The 16,999-nt window shown below is 45.0% G+C and overlaps 1 protein-coding gene across 3 annotated transcripts in view; it reads left to right on the top strand.

Annotated features, from left to right (window-relative positions):
• The window catches only part of CEP43 (centrosomal protein 43), a 28,868-nt gene extending 24,890 nt beyond the window's left edge, over positions 1-3,978 (top strand). For all 3 annotated transcript variants that reach the window (XM_087718190.1, XM_087718188.1, XM_087718189.1), the window contains 2 exons: positions 413-506; positions 3,131-3,978. In XM_087718190.1, the coding sequence (XP_087574316.1) occupies positions 413-506; positions 3,131-3,205 (169 nt within the window). In that variant the 3' untranslated portion in view covers positions 3,206-3,978. The remainder of the gene's footprint in view (positions 1-412; positions 507-3,130) is intronic.
• The last annotated feature ends 13,021 nt before the right edge of the window (positions 3,979-16,999 follow it).

Genomic DNA, 16,999 nt, shown 5'->3' with positions numbered 1-16,999 from the left:
TGCTTAGATGAGTTTTTAGGAGCAAATTATTTGTAAATCAATATCAAATTGGATTTGATGCCAAGTTATGAACTTTGTTTGAAGTAGTCTATGTATCATTTTATATGCACAATATTATATGTAGGAATAAATCCTTTATAATAAATTTCATTGCACAAGTACTAAATCATTTCAAAAGGAAATCAGGAATTATGTTATTGTGTAATAAATGCTTCTGGCTTCTTATATCTCTGGATTTCAGATTTTTCTTGTAGAGGTTTCAAAAAAGAATAAATGGGATTAAATGTTCTTTGCCTCCATGTTTATTGTAATGTTATAAATCATATATTGTACTGTTTCAAGACAAATTTCAGTGCAGTAATATTTATGTAATATGATCATTTAATTTTCATATTTTAACTTTTTTTTATAGCACCAGTCATCGGTCAGAGAAAAGTGAAGTCAGCATTGGTGAAGAAATAGATGATATTTCTATGGAAATAGAAGACTTCATTACTAGTGAAAAGGTATGATTTGCTTTAATTTAACACTCTAATTGGGGTTGATGATATATCTATGTAGTATATAGCAAAATAAACCATTACTTGCAAAGGAATTAATATTACAAATTGATACACACACACACACACACACACACACACACAGAGTCAATATATTGCTTTTGATCCAGAACTGTTCCCAATAAAATATAAATGAGGTGGCTATTGAATATTAGCAGATTTCAATATAGGATATTGTTTTAAAACAACAAAGGTTTGAGACAATCATATGGTAAAGAAAAGGGAAGGAAGATGATATTTTTGTAGCTGAATTGAGAATATTACTCCAAGATAAGTGAGCAGTTCCCATACTTGTTTGTGCAGGTCCCCAGTTTGTACAAAAATATAAAGGAGGAATTGCAGAAATACTAATTGTTACAAATGCATATGGACTGCATTTGTTTGCTTCTGTGTGGCTTTTTGCATTAGTGTAAGCAGTGCTAAATGATCAGAAACTCAAATATTAATATGATGCACAGGTCTAAGATCCTAGCTGATTTTACTTCTTTCAGTCCACAATTTATAAGCAAAAAGCAAATCCTCATTTAGGATCTTAAATGTAATAAACTCCAGTTTGAACACCACCATATGTTTTTCATCTTTGATTAGTATAACTGTTGGCATGAATGGGAAGAGCTAGAGAAAAAGGGAACACAATGCATGCACTGTTTTTTGCAGTCATCTATACGATTGCAGCTTTTAATAAAGCTCACAAATAACAAAATGAGCAATAGGGGGAAAACTAATGAGAACAATGACCACGAAAGTATCATCTGTATACTCTAATACAGTGATAGCGAACCTTTTTTGGCTGCCGTGCCAAAAGTGGGGGGAGCACAAGGGGGGTCGTGCGCCGGCGTGCCACACCCATAATGCTATGCGTGCAACACCCCCACCACCTGCACACATGTGCACGACCAGCAACACCCCCACCCCACATTTGCCATGACTTTTTTGGACTTCCCAGGTTCCTGAGGCTTTCTAGGAGCCTGGGGAGGGTGAAAACAGCTTTCTCCCCAACGCCCTCTGGAGGCCTCAGGAGCTTCCCTGAAGGCTCCGGGGGGCAAAAAATGGACCTACAGGGAACCCGGAAGTTTGGGAATGGTGACTTCCGATTTGTCCGTAGAAGCGATTTTCGACCTCCTGAATCTTCAGGAGGCTTCCTTGAGCAAAAAATGGACCTACGGACAAACCAGAAGTCATTCTGGTTTGCTCATAGGGCCCGTTTTTGCCCTCCGGAGCCTTCAGAGAAGCCTGAAGGCCCTGGAAGTCGAACTTCGGGTTCCCCATAGGTCCGTTTTTCACCCTCCGGAGGCTTCAGGAGCTTTCAGGAGGCTTCCCTGAAGGCTCCGGAGGGCGAAAAACGGCCCTACGAGCAAACTGGAAGTGATTTCTGGTTTGCCCGTAGGGCCAGTTTTCGCATGCTCCGGAGGGCGAAAAATGGCCTCAAAAGAAGGCTGGCCAGCTGACAGGGCAATGACTTGTGTGCCCTGACAAATGGCTCCATGTGCCACCCGTGTTCACCATCACGGCTCTAATATTGTGCTTGAAAAAGAAGCCCTGCTGCTTTAGAAGGCATGGCAAAATGGGGGACAAATACAAAATCTAGTCATACTTCTTCCATTGACAAAGTAGGAAAAACCTGCACCGAAAAACCTGGCTACAAGTGACAGAATTTCATTTAGTTAACCCAGTCCCAGAATACAATATTTGAAGTGGTTGATGGCCAGATATTCAAGATATGCAGGGTACGATAATCTTACCTGAAGAATAACAATAACGCTTAGACTTATATACTGCTTTACAGTGCTTTACAGCCCTCTCTAAGCAGTTCACAGAGTCAGCATATTGTCCCAACAATCTGGGCCTCATTTTACCAACCTCGGGGGGGATGGAAGGATGAGTCAACCTGAGCCGGTCAGGATCAAAACCAGAATGTGGGCAGAATTAGCTTGCAATACTGCACTCTGACCATTGCACCACCATGGATGCTAATAGGTATGAGCCTTTTAGTTTAGTTTATTTCTCGCTGCCAATTCGAAAGCAAAATTGAAGCTAATCTGAAACTTTGAATCAAGATTGGATTATGCCACATTCTGAACGGGACCTTTCTTTAATAACAGATACCAGTGTTACAATATCTCAAGGGTTGCCGCAAAGAAGAGGGAGTCAAGCTGTTCTCCAGGGCGCCTGAGTGTAGAACAAGAAGCAATGGGTGGAAAGTAATCAAGGAGAGAAGCAATTTAGAACCGAGGAAAAATTTCCTAACAAGTTAGAACAATTAATGAGTGGAACAGCTTGCCTCCAGAAGTTGTGAATGCCCCTATTCTGGAAGTCTTTAAGAAGATGTTGGATAGCCATTTGTCTGAAATGGTATAAGGTTTCCTGCCTAGGCAGAGGGTTGGACTAGAAGACCTCCAAGGTCCCTTCCAACTCTGCTATTGTATTATTGCATATATATATATTGCACTGTATGTTTCCTAAAGTCTCTGATACAGCCTTTTTTAAACAAAAATAATGTATTTAACAGACAACATACATTAATCTAAATTTTAATATTAGTAATATTTCCCTATTTTTTTTCTTTCTAGCTTGAAGACCTCACACAAGACTTCACTGTTTCTCAGTTAAGCATTGAAGCAGATTACCTAGAGGATGTTGCATGAGTAGAGAGCAGAAATCTTAAATGGTGGGACTGTCGACCTTTGTAGACTGTATTTTAAGACAATCAATCTTCTGAAATACCCCTCACAAATCGTGCCTTTTGTTTCAAGAGAAAAAATAAAACAACCCAACAAAGCTGGAGAGGGGAAAGATTTTAAGCTCGCAAAGAATGGAGTTCAATACTGCTGAGTAGTTCAACTAAGGTAGTAGTTAGGTCCCAGAGAGATGTCTGTTGCAGGTGACAGACACACCACCATTTGATTTATAAACATTCATAAGGGAAGAAATCCATAAAGTATATGAAGAATGGCAGACATGGTTTGATGTTATGGCAACTATCTAGGTTTTTTTAGCTGAACAAAGTAAGAAAATTCAGCAAGGTTGCTATTTTGTTGACTCAGTTTTCAGTATAATTTATCTTTTAGCTACTGAAGTTATTTTAGTTGACAGGGCATAATTTTCAAAATTCTCAAAATGGCAATAGAATACCTAACTTGAGGTATATTACATGTTCTGAATTATGAATCCCTCAGGATTTCTAGCAAGTTGACCTTTTTTGCAGCTTTAAGTGTTTAGTTTTGTGGCCAAGATTGCTAAGTACTTCTGAATATTGCCGCTGAAATATGAGCCTTAACTTTAAACCTATTTTTATATATATTAAAACATTGTTACCATTTTGTTTAATTTAATGAAAATTATAAATGATTATTAGCATGTTTTTTTTCTTTGAAACACAGGTGAATGCAAAATAAAAATATTTCCAAAAAACTTAAAAGTTCTGTGATAACAATCCTTTATTTAAAATAATTCTCTTTGTGATCCTTGTCTTTTATTTTTTTTTAAGTATTATTTGACATTTTCTAAACATTAAAATCACAATTATACTTTTACAGCTTTCCGTTATCGGTATTTCTTTTTTCTGATTTCGGGTTTACCATTTTCCATTCTATTATCTTATACATATTCTTTGTTTCATACTTTCTCATTTTTACAATATATACATCTATATACAATATTTCCATTTCTATTGCTTTCTAAGTATATGCCATCTCTTTTCATTATGTTTACGATGGAACTAAGAGATAGAGAGGAAACAGTACCACAAGATATGGAATAGGTGGTATAACTGGCTCGAAAAAGGATGTAAAATCAATGCACAAGGAACACATACATCCTTGTCTTTTAATGCTGAGTATGAACCTTCTTTAGCCTGCTTCTAGACACCTTAAGTTATAAAACCTAAGTGGTCTGTATATCATATATGGCTATGCTTATGTTTAAATACATATAGAAATACAGTGTTTACTAATAAGCTTTGTACAAGAGTTTTAATTGATACTCAGCAATATATTATCTGTGATTTAGTTATATTAAGTTATATTCCTAGGGAATACTAAAGTTGTATTATATCAATTCACCTGATAAAATGTCCTACTTAGTTCAGTGGGACATATTTTGAGTACTGCACACAACACAGGATTGCATCTCGAGTATGAGACAATGTGACTTATAATGCAACTACATATATGTATAAGATGGGTGTCAAACTGGCGGCCTGCAGGACAGATGCATCACACACAGGCCACGCCCACCCAGCTCCAAGAAGAGGGAAACATCGCAAAATGTCACATGATGACCATGTGATGCTGCAAGTTTGACACCTGTAGTATAAAGATCATCATTGGTTACTTTTGCGCAAAGCACACACTTTTATATATTAAGTCTATATCTTCATTAGAATTTTCAAGTGTATGGATTATAGGTTACTGTAGATGCTTTAACTGTTGTTAAATTATTACCGCATTCTGTAAGCTGTCAGGGAATCAGTTTAATAATAGCAATAGCGTTTAGACTTATATACAATGCTTTACAGCCCTCTCTAAGCACTTTACAGAGTCAGCATATTGCCCCCAACAATCTGGGTCCTCATTTTACTGACCACGGAAGGATGGAAGGCTGAGTCAACCTTGAGCCGGTCAGGATCAAACTGCCGAACTGTTGGCAGCCGGCAATCAGCAGAAGTAGAGCCTGCAAATACTGCATTCTAACCACCATGCCACCACATCAACTCTGCTCCACAAGATCAGACCACTTTCAATCAGAAACATTACACCCTTCCCCCTTCTTTTTTCCATTCCATATGTTAATCCATGCCATTTATCATTTACTCTTTCTACATCCCATATTGTATATCACAGTTGGGCCTACAGATATTGATCTCAGTTGCCCATCATGGCTTTGGTGAACAAAGACACTCACATAACACCTTTTCAGTAATACAGAGAAAATGTAGAATTGAGTCCACCCTGCCCACCATGTCACATGCAGTGTTTTCTGTAAATGATAAGATTGGATCAGTTTGAGCACATTTCGGCCAATCTGCCACAAGTGCTACCAAATACTTGCACGTAATTAGGACATATTTCTCAATTGACAAGCTGATTATCTACAGAGGGGGCTTCTTGGCTACACATGTATAGGTAACCCTAAACTTAGCAACATAAATTCGGGGCTCAACTGTGTTTGTGAAGTGAAAAATCTGTTAAGTGAGTTTTGCCTGATTTTACTACTTTTCCTGCAGTAAATCACTGCAGTTGTTAAATTAGTAACATGGTTGTTAAGTGAAGCTGGCTTCCCCATTGATTTTGCTTGTCAGAAGGTCGCAAAAGGATGGATCGCATGATGCTGGGACACAGCAACTGTCATAAATCTGAACCAGCTGTCAAGTATCTATGTAAATCAAATGACCATGTTGATGCTGCAAGTCGTAAGTGTGGAAAATGGTCATGTCACTTTTTTGCATGCCACTGTAACTTCGGTCACTAAATGAACTGTTGTAAGTTGAGAACCGTCTGTATACCTGCAGCATTTGACTGCTTACATGGTGGTGAAAGGGAAAGAGGCATTCAGCACAACTGTGACTGTACAAAGCAGCCTCTCAAAAAGATTTTGTTGGGCTTTTTATAAAGGCAGTGTGTGCACTTAAGAAATTGCTTTGTCGTCTATTTCTATCGTCCCAAAAAGCTCCAGATAAAAGTAAACAGTTTACCCACAGCTTTGCAATATAGTTCATGATTATCCCCACTGCAAGAATAGAAATGTGGGGGAGACTGAGAAATAGTAGTTGATGACTGTTTATGACTTTAAATATCTTGGTGGCTCTCCAGAAATGGAACTAAAAATTACTCTTGTGGAATATTATTGCTAGTAAGAACTTTATTTTATCTCCCACTTTGACCATTTGTCAGGTTCGTGCTACCCTCCGCCTGGGTGTCTACACCATCATTCTTATGACAGGCTTGATATGGTACTAGCAGCAGCAACGCCTAGAAAGATGGATTTTACAACCGAGTTCACTCCGACCTTGCAATTTCACTCAGGCTCAACATTGAAAGGCAGCTTTCAAAACCTCCGGCTATTTCCCATTCACAGTTATTTCGCCCTTCCAACAGCTTTTCACGCCTGGGATGCCACTGAAGCCAAGCTAGTGAATTATAAGCTGCCTCCCCAAAACCCTCATTGGAGAATGGTGGCTGCTTTTCAAGAGGCAACTGGACTTTCTGGTTGTTGTTATTTTCTTTGAAGACATTTTGATTCTCATCCAAGAAGTTCCTTCAGCTCATTTCTTGGATGAGAAGTGAAAGTCTTCAAAGGAAAGGAGAAAAAAACCCCAGAAAATCCAGTTGAAAAAAAGCTCCTTTGGGACAACCATGACTGAGAATCTCCATATAGATCTGTGTTTCCCAACCTTGGCAACTTGAAGATGTCTGGACTTTAACTCCCAGAATTCCCCAGCCAGCCAGCTGTCTACACCATCAGCTGGCTGGCTGGGGAATTCTGGGAGTTAAAGTCCAGACATCTTCAAGTTGCCACGGTTGAGAAATACTGTTATGGACGGTGGTCGTTTTTTCTTCTTTCCGCCTCCGTTATGGAACTGCGGCGCGGCTTAAGTTCAACGCTCTCCTGCCCTCCGCCCCCGCCCCTCCAACCAACTTTTCTAGCGAGCGTTCTAAAAGTTGCTTTTGAATAAAAACAGGAGCCGTGGTTTTGTTTTTTTCTTAAGCGTCCTCCGCTGCGGCATTTGAAGGCTGGGCTCGGAGAAGGGAGTGTAAAATTGAACGGTGGGAGACCCGAGCTTCTTCAAAGGAGGCGCTGGAGGGCTGTGTATCCCACAATAACGGGGACACCTTCCGTCGTCTAGCCTAACTGTTGGGACAAGGAGAGATATGGAATAGCGCAAAAGGAGGAGACTAGCGGTGGTGTTATCGTAGGGTATAACGAAAAGAAAGAGGTATTAAGATAGGCACACAATAGATATATGGGAACAGGAACAGGAACTGAACTGAATTGGACTTCGTACGACCACTGGATTCATCCTGCCGAAGCACATTTATTGAGAAACTCAACTTTGAACTGATTGGCCACAGAACTTTTGGCATTATTTAAGCATGTGTTATTTAAGAAATCCTGTTGTTAACGCTTAATGGCTTTGGAGATTCTCGGCCATCCAGGTCATGGTTAGCCCAAAGGGGCTTTTTCAAAAGGCAGCTGCATTTGGTTTTTCCCTTGAAGATCTTTCGCTTCTCATCCATGGTCCGAACTGAAGAAGCCTCTTGGATGAGATATGAAAAGCGAAGTCCAAATGCCTTTTGTAAAAGGACCTTCGGTTTGTTAACATTGTTAACGATTATTAGATATTTCTACACTTTGATTAGAAAGGGAAAGAAATTGGTTCAATTGATGATTTCCATGATACTTTTAAACTGGTAGCATATTCAAAAAACTGAAACAAGATGCTTTTGAGCACCTACAAAATGTATTAATTAGGTAAATTAAGTTCTGCCTTGAACGGGAGGTTGGGCTAAAAGATATTCAAGGTCGTTTCCAACCTTATTATTCTATGTATTAAATCAGAGAATGTGACTATGATTTTATTGTTCAACAGCAGTTGGAATGTTCAAAAATTCAAATGCTAACTTTGGTGTAAAGGTGGTAGGACTGTCAATTTGCTTTTTAGTAATAATGATTGCTTGCAGGCTTGTATAGGGACATGCCTGAAATTATGAATATTGTGTGGGTGAGGAATATGGGTAGAGAAAAGAATTTGAATACCTCTTTGGAAAGACTAAGCTGTGCAGGACATGAAACAGTGAACAATATAAACACCACAATCTGTGACAGGCATCCTAGTTTCAACCTGCTGGTACTCTTTGTTTTCCATGAATCCCTTGGAAAAGGAGAGAAAGGAAAATAACACATGTTGGGGGTTGTATAAAATTAGACCACGTGTTAAATGTAGTTTATGTTCAGATGGTTGCCCATTTTGGTTTTAAATAAACAGCAAACTGCTACAATGTTTCTTTTAAAAATACTACGCAGATTTTTGAAGGCAGGCAACTCTGCACTTCTTCAAATGAAATGCATTTTTGTGCAGAAGCTGTATGATTGATTCCAGAATAAAGTGTAGCTGTTTTAAGGACTTGCAAACCAATGCAGCATTAGTGCCCCTTTAATCCTTGGCATATTTATTCTAGAAAATTTCTTTATTTTCAGAAGCCTGCACAGTCATACTTTTTCCACTTTAAATGGGCATAAAATTGCTGCATCTTTCTAAATTGTAAGACAACATGATAATGAATGTGTTTGTGTGTTTTTAATAAAATCTATTCCCTCAATAATTTTTCATATCTGCTTTTAGGCAAGAAGAATTTTAAGAAAAAGCAGGAACCAATATTTACACTAGAATGATTTCATAATTTTTGTATTTTTCCACCTTGTACAGATTTTCTATATAAAATAGTTAAATATTTTTTTATGTAAATAAGCTGAGCCAGGTAAGTGCCTTGATATACTAAAACAATAACCCTATTTTTTCTCCAGTGCGCTGCTTGGAGAGTCCAAGCATGGGTTAACACAGTCTATCTGCCCTAGGACTGAGTGAGTTTTTGCTCTTGGCCATGCCTCCCTTTGCCTCCATTATTCAGTTTAAGAAACTCAGTCCGCCCGTTTGGACTGTTCTGGGGAGCGCTCCAGTCCTAGAACAGATAACTGGACTCCCCACGTTAGCTATATAGTCTAAATTGGTTGCATTTAGTTGAGATTAAAGTTTTGCTTTAGTTTTTTGTTTCAGGTGTTCTATGAGGATCGGAAGATTGACTTACAGGTAGTTTATGTGCTGAGAGGGCTCCGGGCCGTTTCTTCACCTGCTGGTCGCACGCAGGCAGGAACAAGAGGTCGCTTGTCCGGCGAGGGCTGGTCAGCAAGGGGACATTGGGAAGCTTCCTGAATGGCGCTGATCCCCACTGGGCCTTCGTGAGCTCGCACAGTGAGCTTGAGCACTCCGGCGAGAGCGGCGGTGTTCCTCTTGCCTGGGAAAGGCGGCGGCCATTTTTGTAGTTTGCATGCTTTTGCTTGCGGCTACGCACATATCGGCCGCCATTTTGGTTGAGCTTCGTGGACGGAGGGAGCAGTTGTGTGCCGTCGGACCAAGGAAGAGGACCTTGTTAAGCCCCTCAGCTGCAGACCACCACCAGGAAAGCGGGCCTTGTCCAGGGCACCGGCCAGGCCTGCCTTCCTGTTCCCCACTGCTCCGAGTCTCCGAGGGAGGCAGGAGGAGAGAATCCGGCCTTTGGGTGGCCCTATCCTCCCCGTTTGGTCTGCGGGCACACCTTTGCCGGCTGGCAGGGTGCCCAGTGCCCAGCTGCTGCAGTGAAAGTTCCTGTCTGTGTAGAACATCATGGCAGACGATGGCAAGGAGGCACAGGAGGTGCAGGCAGGGCCCTCCGCTAAACGCAGCAAGCTATCCCCTCAAACCAAGGGAAGTAAAGGAGGGAAGGGCGCCTGTAGGAAGTAAAGGAGAGAAGCCTCCCTGGGGACTTCTGGGACTGGTGACAGGGCCAGGGAAGGTTCCCAACCAGGGAGGGGGCTGTTGAGGTTAAGGCCCCATAACCACAAGGGTCTCTGGTGAACATGAGCCACGAGGTGGGCTCGCCCACGTGGCATGGGGAAATGCAGGACTCCCACTCCTTCCAGGGCAGCAGGTCCCTTCCCTGATAAATGAAAGATCTGGGGGTGATTACCCAGAGGCATCCTGGGGTTACCCCGATTCCCCTAGCTCCTATGTCAGGGAGGAGCTGGGGCCCTTACAAGGTCTCCTCCCTGCTGAGGAGAGGTCCAGCTCAGAGAGGCATCATGGCGGGCCTGGTCCAGCTAGGCCTCGGCCTAGGGAGGACAAAGGTTCGGCCTTGTCTGCAGAGATGAAGGAGGTCATCTCCATTGCCATATCCCAAGGGATCGTTGAAGGCATTAAGCACAGGGAAATGGGGGCATCTGGGACCCCCAGGTCTAAGTGAACCTCGAGTTCCGCTCAGGCTCAGGCTCCAGCCTCTCCGGGCACTTCGGTCGCCACAGAGGAGTCAGTCTTAGGATGGGGGGAGGCTGGAAGTTTTGAATTTGAGGATGATGATTTGCCTCCTGACAAGCCAACCTTTACAGGATTGTTCAAACCAACATTGTTTAGGTCCATATTGCATAAGGCCAAGGCGGCTACTGACTTAGGTTCTACCCCTAAGGTTACAGCTGCTGCATCCTCCTCTACCAAGGATCCCAAAGAAGGTCTGTTCAAGGAGACTGCTCCCACTCAGGAGCTAATTCCAGTTCCAGATCTGTTTTGGGACATAGTCCAGAGACAGTGGCTTCAGCCTGGTACCTTGACCAATCCTAGTGGAGCGGATAAATCCCTTTATTCCATGGAGGGTAAAATGGAGGATGTGCTGAAACTGAACCTGCCAGCAGACCTCCTGGAAGGTCTAAAGGCGGAGGATAAATGTTCTGAGAAGGCCTGCCATAAGACGCGCCAGGCGGCCACCTGGACTATCAGGGCATCCACCTCGGCCTCTTTCTTCATCATGGCGTCCCTTCTTTGGCTCAGACAGCTGAGGGCTAGGCCTCCCGCCGGGGGATCCCGGTGGAAGCATGACCTCAGCAAGATCATTACGGCTGTGGAATACTCGGCAGATGCCTCATTGAACACCACAAAATTTGCCTCTAGAGCATTGGCATCAATGTCACTTCACGGCGGCTGCTGTGGCTTCGTCACTGGCAAGCCGACATGAAGGCCAAATGGAAGCTTGCTTTTTGGGAAGCTCCTGGAGAAGTTTGTCATCGAGACGAAAGACAAATGTAAGATTCTCCCGGCCACCTTGAAGAAGGGCGAGCGCAAGGGTTCTGGTTCCCTTCGGAAGCAGTCCTTTCGGGCTCCAGACGCCAACCAGCCGTCCACTTCTTCCACCTACCAGAGACCCTATTCCCAGGGTGGGGATAGGAATCAGAACAGGGGTTCCTTTGGGTCACACGGCAGGCAGCAGCAGCAACATTCCTTTCGGAAGCCGTACTGTGGTGGGAACAACTCCCGCCAGTTCCGTAAGGGCAAGTGACCATCACAGGGGTCCTCGCATAGGGGGTAGGCTACAGTTATACGCCGATATGTGGGAGGAGATCACCACAGACTCTTGGGTCCTCAACACGATCAGGAAGGGCCTGGTGTTAGAATTTCTCTCTTTTCCACAAAGGACATTCATCCGGTGCCCGACCCCAAAGTTTCCCCTGAAGAGGTCCCTTATGCAGGAGGAAATTGCTCATCTTCTCCAGATCAGGGCCATAGAACCCGTTCCCCAAGAACAGGAGAGGCAGGGGTTCTATTCCATACTGTTCTTAGTCCCCAAGAGCTCAGGGGGGTGGAGAGCAATGTTCCCTCTAATTTTTTTTCAGTGTGAGCAGAAAAGTATAGTGTTTGAGCGGCATATTTTCATGCCTGAGCACCTGAATTTTTTTAACAGATGTCACCTAAGACAACAACGAAATCAGTATTATTTGAAACTCAAAGTTATGTTTATTCAAGGCACCCGCTTAATTAAAAGTGTTATATAATATCAGTATCACTTAACAACGCTACTGCTTAGCAACCAAAATGTTGGCTCAGAAAGTCTGGCTTTTGAAGCACGCAAATCTTAAAGCTGTTGTTACAACACCCTCACACCCCTAGCCCTTTAGAAAAAAAAACCCAGGGGTCTTCAAACCTGACAGCTTTAAGATTTGTGGTCTTCAACTCCCAGAATTCCTCCTCCAGTCATGTTGGCTCAGAAACTCTGGCAGTGAAGCATGCAAGTCTTAAAGCTGTCAAGTTACAAGATCCTTGCACCCATAACCCTTTAGGGAAAAAAAACACAGGGATCTTCAAACCTGACAGCTTAAGACTTGTGGACTTCAATTCCCAGAATTCCTCCTCCAGTCATGTTGCGGCGATGTCATCTGCGTGGATCTGCTCCATCTTCGGTTTTTTTTCACAGGGGGCAGGGCTGCCGCTGAAGATGCCAACGAGCCCCACCACCACCAGAATAACTGCTGCTGCCTCCCCCTCCTCCTCCAAGAGGACCACCACATTTGCTGCCCGGTGCTGCAGCCGAGGTGAAGCCTCCAAAGCTCCCGCAGGCGCCCCTGCCCATGGCAGCGATGGCGGTGCCTCCCCCTCTGCTCGGAGCACCTCAGCTGGGCTCTGGGTTACCCCTGCCGCCGCCTCCACCTCCACAGTGCTTTTCAGAAGCCAGGAGGCCTTTTTTCCTGCTTCCACCCCCTCCGTTGCCTTTCTACTAACTCCCGTGGTCTCATGGCTCCTCAAAAGCACGGCAGAGGAAGAAGGGGGAGGGATAACGTGCGGGCCAGCTCAGGTGCTCCGCGTGGAGGGGGAGGCGGGGGTGCTGCTGACGGGAGCTTTGGCGGCTTCATCTCAGCCGCGGCGTTGGGTGGCAAATCCGGTGCTGTTAGAGGAGGAGGAGGAGGCAGCAGATATTCTGGTGGCGGCAGGGGCTTTGAGGGGTTACTTCAGCCGCAGCGCGGGCACAAGCAGCTAGGATTAGTGGCCCACAAAGGACCTCCCCGGGCTTGCTTTGCTGAACACAGGGGCGACTGATGCTAGTTTGAGCGGCCACGGCCAGCACAAACTACCATCAGTCGCTCCGTGCTCATCAAAACAAGTCTGTGGAGGTCCTTTGCGAACGGCCAGTTCTAGCTGCCCGCAAAGGATTTCCCCACGTTTGCTTTGGCAGAAATCACTGCGCGGCAGTTAAAACAACTGTGCGGGGTTTTCTTGCCACGTGCGTGGCCGCGCAGCCACGCACCTTAGAGGGAACAGTGGTGGAGAGCCATCTTGCATCTAAAACACCTAAATCAGCATCTGGCGTACAAGAGGTTCAAGATGCAGTCACTCCACTCCATCCTGGACTGCGTCAGGCGGGGAGATCTTCTCACGTCAATAGATCTAAAGGAGCCCTACCTGCACATACCAATACACGCAACTCACAGACAGTTCCTGAGGTTCTTCTACAATGGGAGGCACTACCAGAACCGGGCCTTGCTGTTCGGCCTCTCGTCCATGCCCAGGACCTTCACAAAGATCCTAGCGGTGGTGGCGGCTCAACTCAGGAACCACTCGATTCATCTAGAATGCTACCTGGATGACATCATCATTCACTCCGCAAGTTGGGAGCAGGCCAGGCGAGACGTCCAGCTGACCATTCGCACGTTGCGTCTACATGGCTTCTCAGTGAATCTGGCCAAAAGCCAGCTGGAGCCGACCACGCGCATCCAAAATCTAGGCACGGTCATAGATTCTCTCACCTGTCAGGTATTTCTCACTCCAGACTACCTGCAGAACCTCAGACACAGAGTACAGCAGTGTCGGAGATCCAAGTTGGTGCCGATTGTCATGCTGTCACAGCTCCTCAGGATCATGATCTCCTGTTTGAAGGTGGTTCCCTGGGCACATCTCCATGCCAGGGAGCGGCAATGGTTTCTCCTGCTGATGCAGAGAGCCAAGACCAGCAACTCTTCAAGATGGGTGATGCCTTCCCCCAAGGTGATCTGGTCCCTTGCCTGGTGGAGGATGGCAATGGTCGAGAAGGGGTGCCTCTTCAAGGAACCCAAGTGGATTGTGGTGACTTCCGACGCCAGCCTCCTCGGGTGGGGGGCTCACTGTCAGGGCCAACTCACACAAGGACTGTGGACCCAGAGGGAAGCCTCCCAAAGCATAAACTGGTTGGAGCTGAGGGCCGCCAGCCTCGCCCTAAGGCAGTTCTCGAGCCTGGTTGCAGGGCACCATGTACTCTTGCTGATGGACAACATGGCCACAAAGGCTCACATAAACAGGCAGGGCAGTACCCACTCCAAAAAGCTCATGTCAGAGGTGGAATCTCTGGGCAGGTGGGCAGAGCACCACCTGGCATACATCAGAGCGGACCACATCTCAGGGTCCAGCAATCAGGAGGCAGATTGGTTGAGCAGGCAGCAGATAGACCACTCCGAATGGCAGCTGCATCCAGACCTGTTCCAACAGATTGTGAGGAGATTCGGCAAACCACAAGTGGACCTCTTTGCCACACATGCCAACACACATCTGCCATGATTCTTCTCCCAATACCGTTCTCAGTGGATGGAGGGGACAGATGCACTGAAGTGCAAGTGGCCTCCAGGACTATTGTACGCATTCCCTCCTCTACCTCTCATTCCGCACATGGTATCCAAGCTCATTGCAGAAGGTGCGGAGATCCTCCTGGTCACCCCCCATTGGCCCAGGAGGTCTTGGTATTCGGATCTAGTGGGTCTCTCGATGCAGAGACTGTGGAGGATTCCTCAGGAGCAGATCTCCCTCTGCCAGGGGGCGGTTCGCCACCTGGATCCCCAGTGGCTGCAACTAGCCGTCTGGCACTTGAGGGGAAGCTCCTGAGGAGACAGAAGATCTTGGACATGGTCATTCACACTATCCAGGCTTCCAGGAGGCCTTTGACCACCAGGATATACAAGCTGACCTGGGTTGCGTTTTCTTCCTGGTGCCAGAAACAAGGCATAAGGGATGTGTCCGTGTCTGTTCCCCAGCTGCTGGACTTTCTGCAGGAGGGTTTGGACAGGGGTCTGGCCCCCAGCACTCTCCAGCATCAGGTTGTGGCCCTTTCTACCATCCTGATCAAGGGGTCCTCCTGGCCCTTGAGCCAACACCCGCAGGTCAAGAGTTTCCTGAAGGAAGCGACAAACATCTGCCCCCGAGCTGTTCACCGTTACCCGTCCTGGGACCTGCCATTCATCTGGGGTCACTTGGTCACAAAGCATCTTCCCACACCATTGGGCGTTGGTTGCAGGCCTGCATCAAGCTTGCCTACGAACATCAGGGCAGGTCTGTGCTTAGCCGGGTGACTGCGCGTTCGATGAGGAGCGCTGCCACTTCTGCGGCTTGGGCAACCCAGGCATCCATTCTTGACGTATGCAGAGCGGCCATGTGGGCTTCTCCCACTGCATTTATCAGGAACTATAAGATTGACACCTTTGCCTCAGCCAAAGCCTCCTTTGGGCGAAGAGTTCTACAGAAGGTTATGGATGTTCCGGAGACTCAAGTTTCTTCCCACCCGGGGACACTATAGCTTGGGCATGTCCTACACTTGGACTCTCCAAGCAGCACACTGAAGAAAGACTGTTGGCTTATCTGAATGGTCATTCTCAGGGCGCTGTGAGGAGAGTCCAATCCCACTCCTGGTCTTTGCGGATGCGAGGGTGATGACTGGACATGACTGTACGGGCTTCCTGCTCGGTGGTTCCTCGTTTTTTAAACTGAATAATGGAGGCAAAGGGAGGCGTGGCCAAGAGAAAAAACTCACTCAGTCCTAGAGCAGATAGTCTGTGTTAACCCACATTTGGACTCTCCTCGCAGCGCCCTGAGAACGACCGTTCAGGTAAACCAACAGTCTTTAACTTGAGTATATGTGTACAAAATATTTAAAAGTATATTGATCCATAGTTTCAGGGGAAAAATATCAGAAAGAAGATTTCTTAAGGGACAGATTTCTCTCAGAACTATATTCTCTATTTTTATCAAAAACCAATTTACAGTTTAAAAATATTTAAAGTTAGCAAATTGAAGTAGAAGATATTTTAGTTAGATTCGATGGATGATTTAAGAACATTTGTCTGGTATCAGAAATATTTGCAGGAGATAACCAGGCTGAGCCCGAGGGAAGGGTCAAATGCGTTATAAGTTACGAGTCCCTGCATGTTCACAAGACATGCAAGTCCAGCCCACCTGGAATGCTTCTCTTCTACTCATTTCCCTTGACTGTTAGTGGGTCAGATTTGTAGAGAGCTTAAGCTTGCAATAAATCTTTATTACTCGTGTGAACTTTCTGAATGTCTTGATTTCCACTTGACCATATCAGCAAAAACAAGGCATGTGTTAAAAAAAATCCTCTTATACCTAGCATTTCTCTGATAGTGAAATGTTCACTGATGAATATAATAGCTTTTATAGTCTTATAAAATTAATTGTGAAATTATGCTTCTAGGAATTGACACTTGTAACATCTTTTAGATAACTTATGAAAAGTTGTAAATAAATTGTCAAGTCAGCTTTGCCAGCAGGCAGTACAGGTAGTTTTTCGGGTTATAAAGACAATTGGGACTGGAATTGCCATTGGTAAGCAATGCAGTGGTGCATTTTCCTGTGACTGTGCTGCTTAGGGATGGCGATCCCAGTTTTCATCATTAAGAGACCATTGTGTGGATCATTAAACACCGACCTTACATGACAGTGACTTCCAACTTCCTGCTCGCTTCCCCATTGACTTTCCTATTGGAAAGTCAGCAGGAAGCTTCAGAAATTGCACTAGCACCATAGCAGCTTGCTGCAACATTGCAATTGCAAACCAAGTGCCAAGAACCCAGATCTCAATTGTGTAACTGCAGAGACGGTGCGATGG

The sequence above is a fragment of the Thamnophis sirtalis genome, unplaced genomic scaffold (assembly GCF_051295495.1).
Source record: "Thamnophis sirtalis isolate CommonGarterSnake01/CBP01778 unplaced genomic scaffold, rThaSir2_p1.2 scaffold_6, whole genome shotgun sequence".
NCBI classification, from domain to species: domain Eukaryota; kingdom Metazoa; phylum Chordata; class Lepidosauria; order Squamata; family Natricidae; genus Thamnophis; species Thamnophis sirtalis.
Note: the sequence above shows the minus strand (reverse complement) of the source record. Positions and strands in the feature narration are given on the sequence as shown.